This window comes from Procambarus clarkii, chromosome 60 (genome assembly GCF_040958095.1).
Source record: "Procambarus clarkii isolate CNS0578487 chromosome 60, FALCON_Pclarkii_2.0, whole genome shotgun sequence".
Classification (NCBI taxonomy): Eukaryota; Metazoa; Arthropoda; class Malacostraca; order Decapoda; family Cambaridae; genus Procambarus; species Procambarus clarkii.
The window spans coordinates 12358227-12377151 of NC_091209.1; the positions used below are offsets into that span (position 1 = coordinate 12358227).

Sequence of the window (18925 nt, forward strand, 5' to 3'; positions counted from 1 at the left end):
TTACTCACATATATTCCGTAAACCATCATTATATACACTCAATATTGTTTAATATTATATTTAATATTATAAAAAACAATCTCTAGTTAAAAAAAAATTGTGTAGTTTCACACGATTGTTACTTGTTTAGTTAAATGAAGAATGGGATCGAGTCCCTGAACCCATTACGTCCCTCTGAAGCCCTATCCATCACGTCCCTCTGAAGCCCTATCCATCACGTCACTCTGAAGCCCTATCCATCACGTCCCTCTGAAGCCCTATCCATCACGTCCCTCTGAAGCCCTATCCATCACCGTTCATGGGATGAGGTGCATAATAAATGACTAAACTTAAATCTTAGTTTTAAATCACGACTCATGATGACTCAAGGTTGTCACTCAAGAGTAACCCGTCGCAAGAACTGGAACTTGGAGACCCCCCCCCCAAGAACTCTTATCAAGAGCTGACATTAAACTGTCACAACTTCTGTCTTACTCATTTCCAGGAAGCAACCGTGGCATGGGACAGGGGACAGACGGGATTTTCAAACTCTACAAAACTCATTGATGATCTAAATCACCAATCATCAGATCGCTAATCATCACTTAACTAAACCTCAGATAGGTCTAAGATTTTCCACGTCGCTCTCTTGGGTCACAAATTCAACAAGGATGTAAAATCATCTTTCCCTTAAAATTAGTAACAAATGGCTTAACAACAATGTTACCCCTTAAAGCAGACGAGGAGTCACAATAATGTTGACCCAGACCACACACTAGAAGGTGAAGAGACGACGACGTTTCGGTCCGTCCTGGACCATTCTCAAGTCTATTGTTATCCTTAATCAACATGACCCAGAAACTGACTATATTATCCAAGATAGCGGGAAACTCATTCCATTCAATTCGCGTAAATTCAGGTCAACTCGGCACGTTATCTCGGCTACCGACATAAGTGGTCCAGTGGACCATACCGGGCCACTAGTGGTCCATACCGGGCCCACTAGTGGACCATACCGGGCCTCTAGTGGACCATACCGGGCCTCTAGTGGTCCATACCGGGCCTCTAGTGGTCCATACCGGGCCTCTAGTGGTCCATACCGGGCCTCTAGTGGTCCATACCGGGCCTCTAGTGGTCCATACCGGGCCTCTAGTGGTCCATACCGGGCCTCTAGTGGTCCATACCGGGCCTCTAGTGGTCCATACCGGGCCTCTAGTGGTCCATACCGGGCCTCTAGTGGACCATACCGGGGCCACTAATGGTCCATGCCTCCAGTACTCACCTCCTCGCCGTGCCCACTGACGTAAGTGGTCCAGTGGTCGTGCCCGGGCCGCCAGTACATTAACCTGTACCTCTCAGCGTACTCCTTGCCCTGACCGTTGCCGAACCTGCCCTGCACCTCCACCTTGGTGACCACGTGCTCCTCGCCCAGGAACACCTCCAGGTACTCCGTGTCCTCCTTGTAGATGATCTGCCGGGGGCACCAAGCTCCTCCAGCAGCCTCCACGTGAGCTCTGATGGAGGGAGAGAGAGAGAGGTGATGTTTGTGTGTAGTTTTAATGTACTGAGGTAGGTAAATAGGTTATCTAGCGCCATATATATATATATATATATATATATATATATATATATATATATATATATATATATATATATATATATATATTTCAAGGGATCCCTATATGCTGGTTGGGGCACATGGAACAGTATGTTTGAAAACGGTGCCCAATCGTTCTACCTGCCTAGGAGTGGTTCGAACTCAATCCCCCGTAAGCACAACTAGGCGAGTTCAATTAGGTGAGTACACACACACACACACACACTCACATTAGTACACATTGTGTATCATTATATCAATAAAGACGACCAGGCAACGCCCACACCCACACACACCTACTCCCATCAACACACCTGTGCTACACCTGTGCTACACCTGTGCCCAAATGAGCCAATTGCCAAAATATCAACTACCGGTGGAAAACTTCCGTCATTTTCACCGGGGCTGAAAATTTTCCTTGGCGTTAATGCCTTACGACTTGTATTTCTCTCAAACCATCCCCCCAAAAAAATGACAGTACGTATAGCAACTATTGCTCGAACGTACAAAACTGGACTGTTGTACTCAAAATGTCCCGTTTTGTACTATTGGAGTACCTCAAATGCCATGTTAACAGTATCAACATAACAGTATCTAACGTAGGTCTAAATAAGCAATCCTAGGCCTTAGTCGCAGCAGAGTGCGTGACGCAGAGGAGTGCGTGAAGCAGCAGAGTGCGTGACGCAGAGGAGTGCGTGACGCAGAGGAGTGCGTGACGCAGCAGAGTGCGTGACGCAGAAGAGGTGCGTGACGCAGAAGAGGTGCGTGACGCAGAAGAGGTGCGTGACGCAGGAGAGGTGCGTGACGCAGAAGAGGTGCGTGACGCAGAGGAGTGCGTGACGCAACGCAGAGATCAGCTCCACACACACCACATGGACGGAGGTGTGACACAAGTGAGTATTTTCGTGAGGAAACGCCCTCGGAGACGAGTGACGACAGATGAGTCCGTGACGAACTCTAAAATAGATGGAGAGTGGAGGAGTGTGGGGGAGGAGTGTGATGGAGAATGATGGAGAGGTGAGGGGGGTGAGAAAGGATGGAAAATGGGGGGGAAAAGGAAATCAAGAATTAGAGTGAAGGGAAGAAGGGTGAGAATGAAGTAGGAGAAACAGAGAGAATAAAGGTGGACAGCGAGAAAATTTTAACAAAAGACAAACCGACTCACGTTCAAGAGAGATGACTCCGTCGTTTGTCGAGGTGACACAGCGGCCATTACCAGCGCGGGCAACCTCACTCTCGTAGACATTACCATCCTCTTGCTAATCACTCATCTCCAACATGACGAGAAATGAGAACCTTGTATACAAGGGCCCCCCTCGCCCACACATGTCCCTAAGGCACAGCGAAGGCCCCACACACGCCCCTAAGGCACAGCGGGGGCCCCACACACGCCCCTAAGGCACAGTGGGGGCCCCACACACGCCCCTAAGGCACAGCGGGGGCCTCACACACGCCCCTAAGGCACAGCGGGGGCCCCACACACGCCCGTAAGGCACAGCGGGGGCCCTACATATACCCCTAAGGCACAGCGGGGGCCCCACACTTGCCCCTAAGGCACAGCGGGGGCCCCACACTTGCCCCTAAGGCACAGCGGGGGCCCCACACACGTCTAAAGATCCAACCGGAAAACGAAAACGGTCTATCACCTCGCCCGTGACCTCGGGATACACGTGTGCCCGGGGATGTATCAGCCCAAGAACTGAGGGACGCTTATCGAGAAGCCAACTAGTTACAGTACCGCTTTACGGGCTCACCATAGCCTGTGCTACATGGACATTTCGATCTGAGTAGCTAAATCTAAAAACAACAACAGCAGCCCCGCTCCTGTGCCAGGTAAGTCCACTACGGGCTCACCATAGCCCGTGCTACTTGGAACCTTTTTGTTCCCAGTAGCTGAATCTATAACAATAACAATCATTTTGTCAAAATCGCATCACGGGATCCGACGGTCCTCAGGCAGACCAGGAGCTAGAACTCGTGAAACATTTACACAACTACTTCCGAAACCTGTATATCTTTCCTTATTCCGAGCTTTGAAACTTCACAACACAGGGTTATTATTGTTATATATAACCTCGTAGTGCTTCGGGGCTCATTAACTGTTTGATAAAGGCAAACTCAGGCTCCGTGATCGTGGAAAGATGTACAGGTTTCGTCAGTGGTTAGGTTAAATGCTTGACGAGTCTGGGGCCCCTGTGTGTCCAGACGTCGTCAAGGGTGAACCTGGAGTCGTTAGGTTAAGTAGTTAACTACACAGTCCGTCCTCGTCAACAAATGACAAATGCTCGTTAAGCCAGCCGTGTAAACCCCCCCCCCTCCCCCCCTAATGAATGAAAACATTGCTACATGACTCACAACAGATGACGTTCGAACATTTCTCGAACAGTGCTTCGCTGACGCCCTCTGTTCGAACCACAATGCTGTAAATGCCACGTACTACGAGTATACCAGCCCGTCCTCCAAACAAAGATCCAAAAGTGATTCCATGCACCCGCCAAACCCCCCTGTTTATGAATGAAAAACGGTTTACACGCGACTCAACTGCTGACGTTCGAACACTTCCGGAACAAGTGCTTCACTGACGAATTTTGTTCGAATCACAACGCTATAAATGCTTCACCCACTTACTACAAATACAAATAATCGCCAACAGAACCTAAACACCTAACCTAACCTATGCCTATATATACACAATATGCTAATATATTATAATATTAATTTATACTTGAGAAAATTCCCGTTTTGAATAAACAGCATGTTCAAATTTATGAATGCGTCTGTGGGGTCGACCACTGGATGTAATGGACTTGAGTCGAGGACGGGTTGAATATATATAATTGCCAACAGAACCTAACTGTACCTTGAACATTAATATAATATTAAATTATATATGAGCAACAAACTTATTTTTAATGGACAATACTTTAAAATACATAAATTGGTCTTGTCAGACGGCCACCGCTTTAACGAGCCTGGCCTGAGGACGGGTTGTAATTACCTTTTTGTAGAAGTGTTTTGGCCTGTCTTGACCTTAAGGCCCAGGGGACAGATTCACGAAAGCACTTACGCAAGAACTTACGAACCTGTACATCTTGTCTCAATCTTCGGCGACTTTGTTTCCAATTATTAAACAGTTAATGAGCTCCGAAGCACCAGGAGGCTGTTTATAACAATAACAACAGTGGACTGGGAAGTTTTTATGCTTGTAAACTGTTTAATAAATGTTACCAAAGCCGTCAAATATTGAGGAAAGATGTACACGTTCGTAAGTGCTTGGGTAACTGCTTCGTGAATCTGGCCCCATATCAATCTCTGGAAGGTTATTTAGGTCACCACAATTGTTTACTGACCAACCACTTTAGTCCTGGACATTGTCTAGGACTAAAGTAAGCTCCCTGTATATACACCGAGCAACAGGGAACATACACCTCTGTGAATATATTCCTTGGGCATATGCAGGCGATGAGTCACAATAACGTGGTTTTAGTATGTTGACCAGACCACACACTATTAGTTGAAGGGACGACGACGTTTCGGTCCGTCCTGGACCATTCTCAAGTCGATTGAGAATGGTCCAGGACGGACCGAAATGTCGTCGTCCCTTCAACTTCTAGTGTGTGGTCTGGTCAACCTCCTTGGGCATGTTTACAGGCTGGAAATGAATGAATGAATGAATGAAACATTTCGAACCAAAGATTCGAACGCAGCAAAGTTGACTTGAGTGCAAAACAAGCCTTATCGTTCGTGATAATTATTAATCATTTGACAAATATGTTGTGAACTCAGCGACTCGTCATGTTAATTACAATAAAGGATCTCCACATGCAACCTGTTCGAACCTTTGAACCACAGAATATACATTCGCACAATTTAAAGATACCTTTACTCATACTGCATTGAAACTAAAGCAAAAACACATGCATAACACAAATTTAAATTTACTATGAATTAGTTTCGTCTTAAAACTGTGTGCTGATAACGCTGTGATTCGAAGCTTCGTTAAAGTCGACTCAATAACATTGTTGACATTGGAGGTTGTCCTCACCTGCCATAGATGGCGTTGACGGCGGCGTCAAAGTAGGAGGAGGCGGAGATGTGGTCGTCGGGGATGGCGCCCGACTGCATCCCCAGCGCAGCATCACACTGGCCTGGCGGGAGATGAACCAGATGGGGTGAATCTCAGGACACTCGTTCGATACCCGTCAACATAACCTCGTGGGAGACGTGAAGCGGGTTTAGAGAGGCAAGAGCAAAGTATAAAACCTCAATGCTTATTTTAATCCTCTATTCTATTTAGAACAGGTGCACCAGGTGACTGTACAGGTGACTGTACAAGTGACTGTACAGGTGATCCAGGTGATTGTACTAACAGTTGCTACAGAAGAGGCTCTACAGATGCAAGAACGTAACATAATCACATATTTTCTGTCAGACGAATTTCGTGCCGATTGAAGGAATGTATTAAGTGATTCGTGTGGACCGTTTCCTCGCTAGTTTCCTCACTCACTCATCCTCTTGTCGGTTAACTGTGTCACTCACTACCTCACTCACACCCTTACCCACTATCACTCAGCGCTTGGTCTCCTCAACTTACCCCTCACAATATTCATTTCCTGCTCAGCAACATATTATATATATATATATATATATATATATATATATATATATATATATATATATATATATATATATATATCGTACCTAGTAGCCAGAACGCACTTCTCAGCCTACTATGCAAGGCCCGATTTGCCTAATAAGCCAAGTTTTCCTGAATTAATATGTTTTCTCTAATTTTTTTCTTATGAAATGATAAAGCTACCCATTTCATTATGTATGAGGTCAATTTTCTTTTATTGTAGTTAAAATTAACGTAGATATATGACCGAACCTAACCAACCCTACCTAACCTAACCTAACCTATCTTTATAGGTTAGGTTGGGTTAGGCAACCGAAAAAGGTAAGGTAGGTTAGGTTAGGTCGTCGAAAAAACATTAATTCATGAAAACTTGACTTATTAGGCAAATCAGGCCTTGCATAGTAGGCTGAGAAGTGCATTCTGGCTACTAGGTACGACATACATACATACATACATACATACATACATACATACATACATACATACATATATATATATATTTATGAAAGCTTGAATGGTCCCCCAAACCATAAATCATTAAGATCTCCAATGACAAGGTAATATTGCCACTTCATCAAGTGTAGAATAAGTGCTGTGTACGCCTGTGCAGGTCCGAGCCCTTGGTAAGGCAGGTTCGAGCCCTGGTAACGCAGGTTCGAGCCCTGATAACGCAGGTTCGAGCCCCTGGTAACGCAGGTCCGACCCCTGGTAACGCAGGTTCGAGCCCTGGTCGGTTCGTAGAGCTCTTAGTGACATGTGTATATACATGCATGTGCTCAACAGTATGCGCTTTCGTGCCTATTTAATGGTGTGTTTTCTTTTGAGGTCATACGTTTCACACACACACACACACACACACACACACACACACACACACACGCACACACGCACACACACACACACGTGTCAGTAGTTAGCAGATGAAATGCATTAGGAAGTGATGTGGTGGAGGCTGACTCCATACACAGTTTCAAATGTAGACATGACAGAGCCCAGTAGGCTCAGGAACCTGTAAACCAGTTGACAATTGAGAGGCGGAACCAAAGAGCTAAAGCTCAACCCCGCAAGCACAACTAGTTGAGCACAACACCCAGTGTTAAGTGTTTAGGGTGGAAAAGACAATATCCAGCAATTGAAGGCGGTTGCAGGATTTTCACATCTCCTTGAACTCAGAGTGGATGAACTCCAGAGTGGAGGCGGCGTTTATCTAATTCACGCCCCAAATTACCCACCAGTTGACCACCTCATCAGTGCAAGCAGCTACAATGAGTCTTCCTCATCTCCATGATGTTTTGTGATGAGTTTTGTAGCCCAAGCATACCATTTAACACTAACGATACATACATCCATGTATATATTCTGAACTGCGTTCAGAAACCCGTGTGAGGAATCCTTCAGAACCTTGTATACCACGTATGTAAGACCAATCCTGGAGTATGCGGCTCCAGCATGGAACCCGTACCTTATCAAGCACAAGACGAAGCTGGAAAAATTTCAGGGGTATGCCACTAGGCTAGTCCCAGAACTAAGAGGCATGAGTTACGAGGGAAAGGCTGAGTGAACTGCACTTCACGTCGCTAGAAGACAGAAGAGCTCGGGGAGACATAATCACCACATACAAAATTCTCAGATAAATTCACAGGGCAGACCAGGTTGGATTTAACACGGGTGGTACGCGAACAAGGGGACACAAGTGGAAGCTGAGTACCCAAATGAACCACAGGGACGTTAGAAAGAACTTTTTCAATATCAGAGTAGTTAGTAACTAGAATGTATTAAGCAGTGATGTGGTGGAGGCTGACTCCATACACAGTTTCAAATGCAGATATGATAGAGCCCAGTAGGCTCAGGCCTACTGAGGTACACCAGTTGATTGACAGTTGAGAGGCGGGACCAAAGAGCCAGAGCTCAACCCCCGCAAGCACAACTAGGCAAGTACAACTAGGTGAGCACACGCACATACATAATGAAATTGCAAGAAAGTGACGAATCTATGAGGAAATGTTGGGGGCTACGCAATGGGATCGAACTTGCGTCTCTGGATTACCATCAATGATAATACATACATACATACATATATACATACATATACATTTGGGTGAAAGTGACCGCATTGCAAATGTTGTTGATTTTGCTGTTCAGACATTCCATGCATCGAATGCCTGACCTGTAAATTAACATGGTTAGCAATGCCGTCACTATCACCCAAATATACTTAAAGGAACACCTGCTGGTCCGCTACACTAACATACACGTATACATACATACATGAGGAAAGAAGAGGGGGGGGGGGAAGAGTGGACGACATATACATAATACACATTGTACTAAACGGGGTGAGAATAGCTACCTCATCCCTTTGTGTGTATTTATACCTCAATAAATGGGCTCACCATAGCCCGTGCTAGGTGGAACTTTTTGTTCCAGGTAGCAAATCTTAAACAACAACCTCAATAAGCTTATTTCAAGCTCTAAACTTAAGGGAACTACCAAAAAATTTGAGAATTCCAAGAGAGAATGCCACGGGCACATCCGCACGATTTAACAAACGTCAAATATGAAGTTGTTTTAGTCAACCAGAAGCGTACTAAGCTATCGAAGCCGACAGCGTGTATATAACGACGCTGTAGTTGTATTAAAACAAAGAAATACTGACCTGTGATCAACAGCGTCAATGCATTGAGAGAGGAACAGGTTGCATATTGATTCCAGCATCGTTAAAAACTGTCGAAGCTGAACTTGTTCAGAAATAACAGAAGTGCTCTAAAGGCGGGGGCTTGGGAGCTGAGGCTCAACCCTTAACACACACACACACACACACACACACACACACACACACAGTATACATACATACATATATACATTCATATAGGCACACACACACACGAAAATTTAAAACGAATTGGCTCGATCTGTCAATTGCTACATCTCAGGAGGAGAACAAGAAGTGAACAAGCAAGATAACACAATCATACGTTGCTGCAGCTCCAGAGAACAACGTGAACAAGCAGTGAACACGATAACAAGCGCCAGGGCGGTATTGGGTAACATGATACAGACTCGACTTGCGAAATCGATCTCTGGTCAGTTGACCGGCAAGTCCGCATTAATGAAGAAGAAATAATCCACTGTACCACGGGGTCGGGCACCGTGGGTACAGTGCCGGGCACCGTGGTACAGTGCCGGGTACCGTAGTACTGTGGTCAGCTAATCCGTTAAAAAAAGTAATAATCAAATTAAAGCACCGTAATAGTGACGATTTCTGCGCATCAGACTCGATAGGTTAGGTGGGTTGCTTAGGTTACTGCCAGGATAGAGAAAAACCGTTGTATTAATTACGTTTCTGGTTAGGAACACCCACTGGGATGACGATGAGTGTTTCTGGGATGCTCTCGGACGCAGGTTCGAACCCTCATCACGGCTCTTGTGGATTTGTTCAGGAACACTCAGTTGCATTTTTAACGTAGTGTCAAGTAGAGAGGACGAGGGCCGGATCTCTCAAACAACTCATATAGTAGTGACACCCAGAAAATAGTCAGTGATATTCGAATGAATGTTTTAGCTGCTAAAGAAAACAGATTTGAGATTAAATTCCTATGGATACCATCACATGTTGGCATCTCAAGGCATGACACTGTTGATATGCTTGCTAAGACAGCCTGCAGAAAACCAGTAGTAGAAATTGATATGGGTGTTTCATTAGCAGTGACAAAGAGAATACTTAAACAAATATCTAATGAAAATCTCACCGACCTAACAAATTCACAAAGACCTGAAAGTTGTAGCATTAAATATTATGATAGATATCGTGAGGAGACATTCACATATGGGACTAATAGAACAAGAACCCGGCAATGTGATGTTATAGTGGCCAGAATACGCCTGGGATATAGACGTATCTGGCAGCTTTCTCAAAACCCAAATGTCGAGTACACAATGTGTCAACTTTGTGAAAGAGAAAACATGCACTCTCTTGAACATTATATTGTAGAATGTCCCATACTGACTGACTTTCGCCCTCCTGGGCTGAGGTATGCTGAACTCTGTAGTTACTATATGAGTACCGGAACACTTGATGATATATTGGACTTGTATCCAAGATTGACCATGTAATATATCACTTATTCAATGTTATATTCAATATATCATTTATTCAATGTTATATGATGTAACTATATAACCTGAGCATGTAAAAGCACCTTCATCACCTTCAGTGATTAAGTGCTTAATTGCACACTAGTTTCTTTATCAGCTATCTCACCCTGTCAGAGTAAATGAGACAGATGTATGTGAATGCATGTGTGTGTATATGTATGTATATGTATGGGTATAAAGTATATATGGAAGCTGATCAGAATTATATTTCACCTTTGTGAATGTACATTAATGACACTATGTAAAAGACACATCAAACACTTTATGTAGGGCATACGTAAATCTGTGTATCTATGTATTTACGTATGTAGGTTAGCTTAGCATTTTAAAAGCACCGAATCACCTTCTGTGGTTGAGTGTTCAATAAACCCTTGAACTCTATGTTTAACATTTCTCTAACCCTGTCCATGGAGGACAGAAGAAAATGTATATATGCTGGTTAGCATTGTAAATGTGTGGCCACGTCTGTGGTAGAAAATAATAAAAAAAAAATAAAAAAAAAATAAAAAAAAACTCATAATACGCTATGCCTTATAACTAGGATAGGGGGGGGAGGAGGGGGGAGGGTAGACTGTTTACAATATATACGTTGGTTTACAGGAAGCGCGCTGGTTTAGCGTACTTTACACCGAGTGGTAAATATACAAGTGTTTCAGCGGGTGTGGAGCCAGGCGGGTGTGGAGCCAGGCGGGTGTGGAGCCAGGCGGGTGTGGAGCCAGGCGGGTGTGTGTGTGTGTTGTGTTTGTGTGTGTGGAGCGGGGATTAATGGTCCACCTGAGTGAGGACGGGGGGAGGAATGGGGGTTGGGGTGGGGGAGATGGAGAGAGAGAGAGAGAGAGAGAGAGAGAGAGAGAGAGAGAGAGAGAGAGAGAGAGAGAGAGAGAGAGAGAGAGAGAGAGAGAGAGAGAGAGAGAGAGAGAGATATGAACGCTTACGAACACCCACACACCCCACACAAACCCACCCCCACACACACACCCACACTTATATTCCTATTCTACCCTCAAACAAGCAATCCTGCACAGTACAGAGAGACCTAATCACCTCACAACGCTCAACACAGCCCACAAACAACCCAACCAACCAGGCACTTAGCACGTCGTCTCTCCACCTCAACAAATCACCTCTCTCGTCATCTAGACGCAACCTAAATCGGAAACGCAGCCAAACAAAAACAAAAAACTGACAATCATAGGTCAGAAAGATCCAAGCCTGTTGTGGCCCCTTACTAGGTAATGGGAGCTGGGTAATGGGTAGTAGCCCATGAGGGTTGGGGGGGGGCAGGGTGGTGTTGATGGTAGAGGGGGGGGGGGGAAATGGGGGGGGAGGTTGTGTTGAGGGGAGGAATATTGCGAGTGAGGGGGATTGAGATGTTGTGGAAAGGGAGGTTATGGGAAAAAGACGGATTTTCTGTATTCTACCTCTACATTCTGCACAAATGAGATGCTGCTTTTGGACCCCCGCCTACTAGTAATGAGTCCGTGGTGCAATCTCTGAATGCTCTATAATACTCTAACGTCAAAGATCTTACAACTGTGATTGAAGATGGCCTCCACCTCATCTGTGCCAACAGCAGCTCTCTTTCTGGGTCCCCACAACTGTATTAATATTTTATCATGTCTGCCTGGTTCATTTGTGCTTGAAGTCTCCCCTGTTACCCCTCTGATTTGGTGGGCGGGTGTGTGTTTACAATTTATGCTTGCAGGATCGAGCTGTGTGTGTGTGTGTGTGTGTGTGTGTGTGTGTGTGTGTGTGTGTGTAGGCGCATTTATTTATGACGACATTGATAAAATTTGGTATATTTGCCAGGTCTCTCCGTCTGTGAGAGCCACAACAAACCCCTTTGATGTTGATTTAACTCATAACATATTCTCAAAGGTCCGAATTGAGATTATCTCACGAGTGCGAAAATTGAACCAACTCATCGTCACCAATTTGCTAAAACAATTAACCTCAGATTTACCAGCCAACAATTCCAAAATGTCTCGTGTCGGAGCCTTCAGTTTTCAACACCTTTCCTCTCTTCAAAGAATATTAATAATTAAAGGAAGTAACAGAGGTGAAGTTACTGAAACACAGCACCAGTGTAAAGGAAATGTTTTTGGAAATGGGACAAGGCGACAATACCCAGGAAAATGGATATTCCTCCTCCTCCTCCCTCAGTCTCCCTCCCACCTTCCCTCTCTCTATATACATCCAAGCAAAAGTGTTTGCTGATGAAGCCTTTGGCTCGTTTTCCTTCTCTGTGATGGTGTTTGGGGATCCACTTTGCACTAAACACAGAGTACACACGCCGCCAAAGCTAACCTTGAGCCCAAGGTCTAGAAGGAGGAGAGGAGGGAAGGTGAATGGAGTGGACCATTGTGGAGGGGTGAATGGAGTGAGACTGAAGGGGTAAACAGAATGCTAACTTTGGTGATGGAGTACCTCTCAAGAAGGAAACAAAGAGTCACAGTGAGAGAGGATATATAAAAATATAGAAACTGGCTCTTTTCTGCTGAGAACAGAATGGGGGGGAACTGTTATATATTCTAAAATGTGGTCTCTGCAGGATCTTTCAAGGCACTCGAGGATTAAATGCATCTAAATCAACACAGATGAAGCAGGACCAGAGGACACTGGTGGATGCGGGAGACACAGTTGAGGCAGGACCAGAGGACACGGGTGGATGCGGGAGAGACAGTCGAGGCAGGACCAGAGGACACAGGTGGATGCGGGAGACACAGTTGAGGCAGGACCAGAGGACACGGGTGGAAGCTGGAGACACAGATGAGGCAGGACCAGAGGACACGGGTGGAAGCTGGAGACACAGATGAGGCAGGACCAGAGGACACGGGTGGAAGCTGGAGACACAGATGAGGCAGGACCAGAGGACACAGGTGGAAGCTGGAGACACAGATGAGGCAGGACCAGAGGACACTGGTGGAAGCTGGAGACACAGACGAGGCAGGACCAGAGGACACAGGTGGAAGCTGGAGACACAGATGAGGCAGGACCAGAGGACACGGGTGGAAGCCGGAGACACATGAGCCAGAGGGGTGTCACGAAACACTGTGATGCAAGACTCGCCAGCGAGCGGAATGGTCTACAAGAAGGGAATTTCGAGGTCAATTCAATATGGAGCTTCAAAAGTATAATAATGAATAATAGGAATAAAATTCATTGCACTGATTGTGCAGGAGTTGGATAAGTGGGGCTTGGGAGCTAATGCTCGACCCTGCAAACTCCTCTAGGCGAGCCCGTACACACGTACACACCCCCCCCCCCCACACACACACACAGGTGGGATGTGATATGATCGTATAAAATACTCAGGAGGAACTGACAGTGTGGAAATAAACGAAATGTTCACACTTAATAGTAACAGAACGAGAGGACATGGGTGGAAGCTGGAAACTCAGATGAGTCACAGAGATGTTAGGAAGTTTTCCTTTAGCGTGAGAGTAGTGGGAAAATGGAATGCACTTAAGGAACAGGTTGTGGAAGCAAATTCTATTCATAATTTGTAAACTAGATATGATAGGAAAATGGGACCGGAGTCATTGCTGTAAACAACCGATGGCTCGAAAGGCGGGATCCAAGAGTCAATGTTCGATCCTGCAGACACAAATATGCCAGTACAAACGAGTACACACACACACACATACCACCTGAAAAAGGACAAGGACAAGGAAAATCAAGAAAAGGTTCAAAAACATGAACAGAGACTCGTTCCTGAGCTGAAGGGACTGAATTATGAGGAAAGACAGAGCCCTGGACCTTACCCAACTAGAGGAAAGGAGAGAGAGGTGACGTGATAACACGAAATTCTCAGTAGAAACTGACAAATTAGACACTGACAAATTAACAGCATTGTTCAAAGCTAGGAACAGTAGAGCGAGGGGCCATAGATGGAAACTGAAGACGCAAATGAGTCTTGGAGACAGGAAGAACTTTTTCAGTGTCAGAGTTGTCAATACGTGGAACAGGTTAGACGAAGTCGTTATTGAAGCAAATTTGCTTCAACAACGACTGCTTCTTCTGTGTGTGTGTGTGGGGGGGGGGGGGAAGTTGATCGACAGTTGAGAGGCGAGTCGAAAGAGCCAGAGCTCAACCCCCGCAAGCACAACTAGGTGAATACACACAGCTATAACTCCCAGGTACGTATTTTACAGCTAGGTGAATACACACATCAGGTGAAAAAAATCTGCCCAACATGTTTATGGCTCGGCTGGTAATCGAACCCGGGTCCATGAACAGAGAATCGAGAATGCTGTGTGTGGGGTGTAGTAAATAGCACATATTACAGAGGGTCCAAGAGCTAAGAATTAGACCTTACAGGTACGAATAGGCGAGTACAAACAGACTAACCCACTCACCCATGCACACACACACACAAGAGGGGACATAGTAACTACCTACAAAATTATCAGGGGAATTGACATGGTAGACAAAGACAAACTCTTTAGCACGGGTGGGACATGAACAAGGGGACACAGGTGGAAACTTAATACCCAAATGAGCCACAGAGACGTTTGAAAAAAAAAATTCAGTGTCAATATTTAACAAACGGAATGCATTAGGCAGTGATGTGGTGGAGGCTGACTCGATACACAGTTTCAAATGTAGATATGATAAGAGCCCAGTAGGCTCAGGAACCTGTACACCAGTTGATTGACGGTTGAGAGGCGGGACCAAAGAGCCAAAGCTCAACCCCTGCAAGCACAACTAGGTGACTATACACACACACACACACACACACACACACCTGGAAACACGACAACACCGAAAATAGAGATTCTTACCAAAAACAGCCAACGCTTCCTCTGACCTCTCAACACTGAGAGCTTTCCAGAGAGCTCCCAACTCCCCCTCTCGCCTTGTATGGTCTGACTTGTATGGTGTCATGATTACGACCTTTACCTCAGATCATTTAGAATATGGCACAGTTTCCAGAGCCAGAAAAAACACAGATACAAAGAGATAAAGACATGGATAGGGATGCAGAGATAAACAGACTGGGGAGGGGATAGGGGGTGGGGGGGGAGGGAGGATGGACGTGCGCACCACGGAAGCCGCCATCTTGGTCCAGGACCCGAGGCGATGACGGTATGTGAATAGCTCAGGCCGTTATCGCCGAAGAATGAAACCTTGTCCGGCGACTTCCACCTTACGCGCTCGTCTTGCTGGAGGGAGGGAGAGAGGCAGGGAGAGAGGCAGGGAGAGAGGCAGGGAGAGAGGCAGGGAGAGAGAGGGAGAGAGAGGGAGAGAGAGGCAGGGAGAGTGGCAGGGAGGGAGGGAGAGAGAGGCAGGGAGAGTGGCAGGGAGGGAGGGAGAGGGAGAGAGAGGGAGAGAGGGGGGGGGAGAGAGAGAGAGAGAGAGAGAGAGAGAGAGAGAGAGAGAGAGAGAGAGAGAGAGAGAGAGAGAGAGAGAGAGAGAGAGAGAGAGAGAGAGAGAGGGAGGGAGGGAGAGAGGGAGAGCGGAAGAGGAAAATATCGAGGCAGGTAAGTGTGGGAGCGAGAAATGGTAGAAGAGATAGAAGAACTTAAATACTAATCCAGAAAGAGAGAGATGAACATAGTCTAGATAAGGTACAAGCAAAGACAAATTGAGACAATGGCCACGGACTCTCCTGCCCCGGCCCCAGGGCTACGGACTCTCCTGCGACGGCCACAGGGCCAAGGACTCTCCTGCCAGGGCCACAGGAGACGGTGGCCTTCATTCAACGCCAGACAAACTGTACGTTATCAACAAGAATGGAACCAACTAATCTCAGATAGTGAAGACAACTGCGGAATTCAAGAAATCTGCAAATGGTACAAAACGTTCTTGTCTTCCCGGTCAGGGAGCGATGACTTTTGTTGACCTTACAGACAACCACAACAGCCTGGGTGCTCGGGCAGTCACCAAGGGTGATAATCCGATTTACGAAATTGGTTTTGTTTAAAATCCAAATGAAGACTCACCGATGTTGAGACAGGAGACGGGGCTGGAGGCGAGGTAGCATAGGAGGGGGAGCAGCACCCATAGCGGAAGATCCATGCTGGCGGGATGCATCTTCATGCTGTAGTCAGCATCACTGACAAGATAATCTTACCACGTCAGATTGTATGGCGTGCTGATTCTAGGTTTTGGTTACTTCAATTTAGTATTAGGTCTTGTGGGTACCTCTTCTTGGTACTAGGTCTTGTGGGGTAACTCCTCTTGGTACTAGGTCTTGTGGGTATCTCCTCTTGGTACTAGGTCTTGTGGGTACCTCCTCTTGGTACTAGGTCTTGTGGGTACTTCCTCTTGGTACTAGGTCTTGTGGGTACCACCTCTTGGTACTAGGTCTTGTGGGGTACCACCTCTTGGTACTAGGTCTTGTGGGTACTTCCTCTTGGTACTAGGTCTTGTGGGTACCTTCTTGGTACTAAGTCTTGTGGGGTACCTCCTCTTGGTACTAGGTCTTGTGGGTACCTCCTCTTGGTACTAGGTCTTGGGGTACCTCCACCAGATACCAGGTTTATTGTAGCTCTAAGAAAATGCCAACTTTGATAGATTTTGAAGTTAAATCAGTCTACTATTTAACTTTTGTCATCTTTGGTCTAACATCTTGATCAAAGTAATGTCAGAAGCTGTTCATGCAGGTGTGTGTGTGTGTGTGTGTGTGTGTGTGTGTGTGTGTGTGTGTGGATTGTAACTGCAACAGCTGTCTACCATTGGCTCATCTGCATCTAATTTGCATAAACCGAGTAATGTGTATAGACGTATACTTCACCCCACGTTTAAGAACTCGGAAATAGCCCATCCGTCAGGCACTTTAGAATCTTAAGTGTCCAGCAACAATACTTCCAACGACTCTGTGCCTTCTTTACAGCCTTCTTAAGATGGGAGAGTCATACTATTCTCTAAGACTCTCAGGATTCGCTTCAGGTATTTCTGAATCATCTTTCTTTCGGCGTTTACGATCCGCTCTTTCTCAAGGGTTCGGATCCAACTGCTGAGATTGGGGTCGGTGATGATGTACTAAGTTGTTGAGGACTTCGTCGGCAGGTGGACTCGCACGCCACAGCTTCTTCATCTCCCTTCATGAAAACTTGGATCAAAACTTCCTTGAGGCAAACTTTCTTTCCTTCGTCTTTTTATTCCACGTATTGATTCATATTTTTTTTTTGTAGCATTGAGTGACTAGAATTTTCATCCTGGTAGCATCATGAATATTGAGTTCTATTATAGTACATTGTCCTTGGCTGTCATAGATGTGAATTGCAAGTTTTCGCATTCATGCCCACAGGAGGTCTGAAGACACACACTCAGGGTTCAATAAATCCTGATTACCGTTGTTTTATCTTATATATCTCTACGTCTCATCCTGGCTCCTTCTGCTGCCTCTAAGACGTCACAACTGCATCTGGAAAAATAGAAAAAAAGTTGTTTAGATAATTGCAGTCAACAATGTGTAATTAAGTATGAACAATAAGGAATAATTAACGTTATGAAAAATTATAGACAATACACATACAAGATTAACAAAAATATTATACATTTGAAGAGCAGGAAAAGATTATGGAGAAGCAGAGGAGAAATTATACCCGATTCCATAGATAACAAAGACAAAGTCACAAATAAATTATGGATTCAGGTGAAAAATTAGGGAAATAAATAATTGTGAAAAGGAGGTAAGGAGAGCCTGAAATGACTTAAAAAAATTAACATGAGTTATTAAATACGATAGATCAATAAATCTAGGACGAATCTTTTTCTATATTTTTGTCTTCTGCTCCATGCTTTATTCAGTTCTTCGCGTCCTTCCATCAGAATTTAGACATATGGAGTTTAAATTTTTATGTCTCACAACACAGCCATAAAACACAAAATTAAATTCCAGTTGCCCTTTATAAGACACATCAAGATGTAAGGTCTGATAAACTAATGCCCATAAAACCCTCTCTTAACTGCCCCTTGCCCCTCTTCTTCAAGGTTACCCATTCCTCTGCATGCTAACGCAAATCCTCTTAACACCTTTCCTAACCCCAACACACACCCTTTCCACAACATTACTCTTACGTTTTGAGCAATAACGTTGCTGGAATGTTGTAACGTGGTGGTTGTTTTTTTACCGCCCCTTCCTATGACCCTCATTGACCTGAGTGATATGTAGATTATAGTGCAGTTTTAACTTTACTCGCGTGTTGATAGTCATCATCTGGCTTTTGAAATTGAAATTGAAATAAGTTTATTGAGATAAAATACACACAAAGGGATGAGGTAGCTCAAGCTATTCTCACCCCGTTCAGTACAACGTGTTAATATATACATAGACACACATCACAAATAAACATATTACCAAACATTCTGAGAGGTAAACATATACATTTCCTCCTTCACAAGTAGTATGGTATCAGACGTACTCATCTGGCTCTTTACCCTGTTGGGTTGTCAGGTGTAGTAGAGCTTGTGATGGCTCAGATACACTGACGAATGAAGGCCAGGCAGGTCTTCTCCCCTCAACCTGTAGCCCAGTCTATTACAGGACATTAAAGAGAGTACAGGGGGTTCTCAAGCAGGCTGTCCGGTACAGGACATTTAAGAGGGTA

General features: G+C 45.2%; 1 protein-coding gene across 5 annotated transcripts in view; it reads right to left on the bottom strand.

The window, feature by feature from the left end:
* The window catches only part of LOC123751525 (discoidin domain-containing receptor 2), a 212196-nt gene that overhangs the window by 27743 nt on the left and 165528 nt on the right, over nucleotides 1-18925 (bottom strand). For 4 of the 5 annotated variants that reach the window (XM_069307508.1, XM_069307506.1, XM_069307505.1 and 1 more), the window contains exons 2-4: nucleotides 16313-17739; nucleotides 5622-5724; nucleotides 1262-1493 (exon numbers count right to left, since the gene is read on the bottom strand). In XM_069307508.1, coding sequence (XP_069163609.1) covers nucleotides 1262-1493; nucleotides 5622-5724; nucleotides 16313-16409 — 432 coding nt within the window. In that variant the 5' untranslated portion in view covers nucleotides 16410-17739. The remainder of the gene's footprint in view (nucleotides 1-1261; nucleotides 1494-5621; nucleotides 5725-16312; nucleotides 17740-18925) is intronic. The other variant, XM_069307509.1, reaches the window with a different exon arrangement.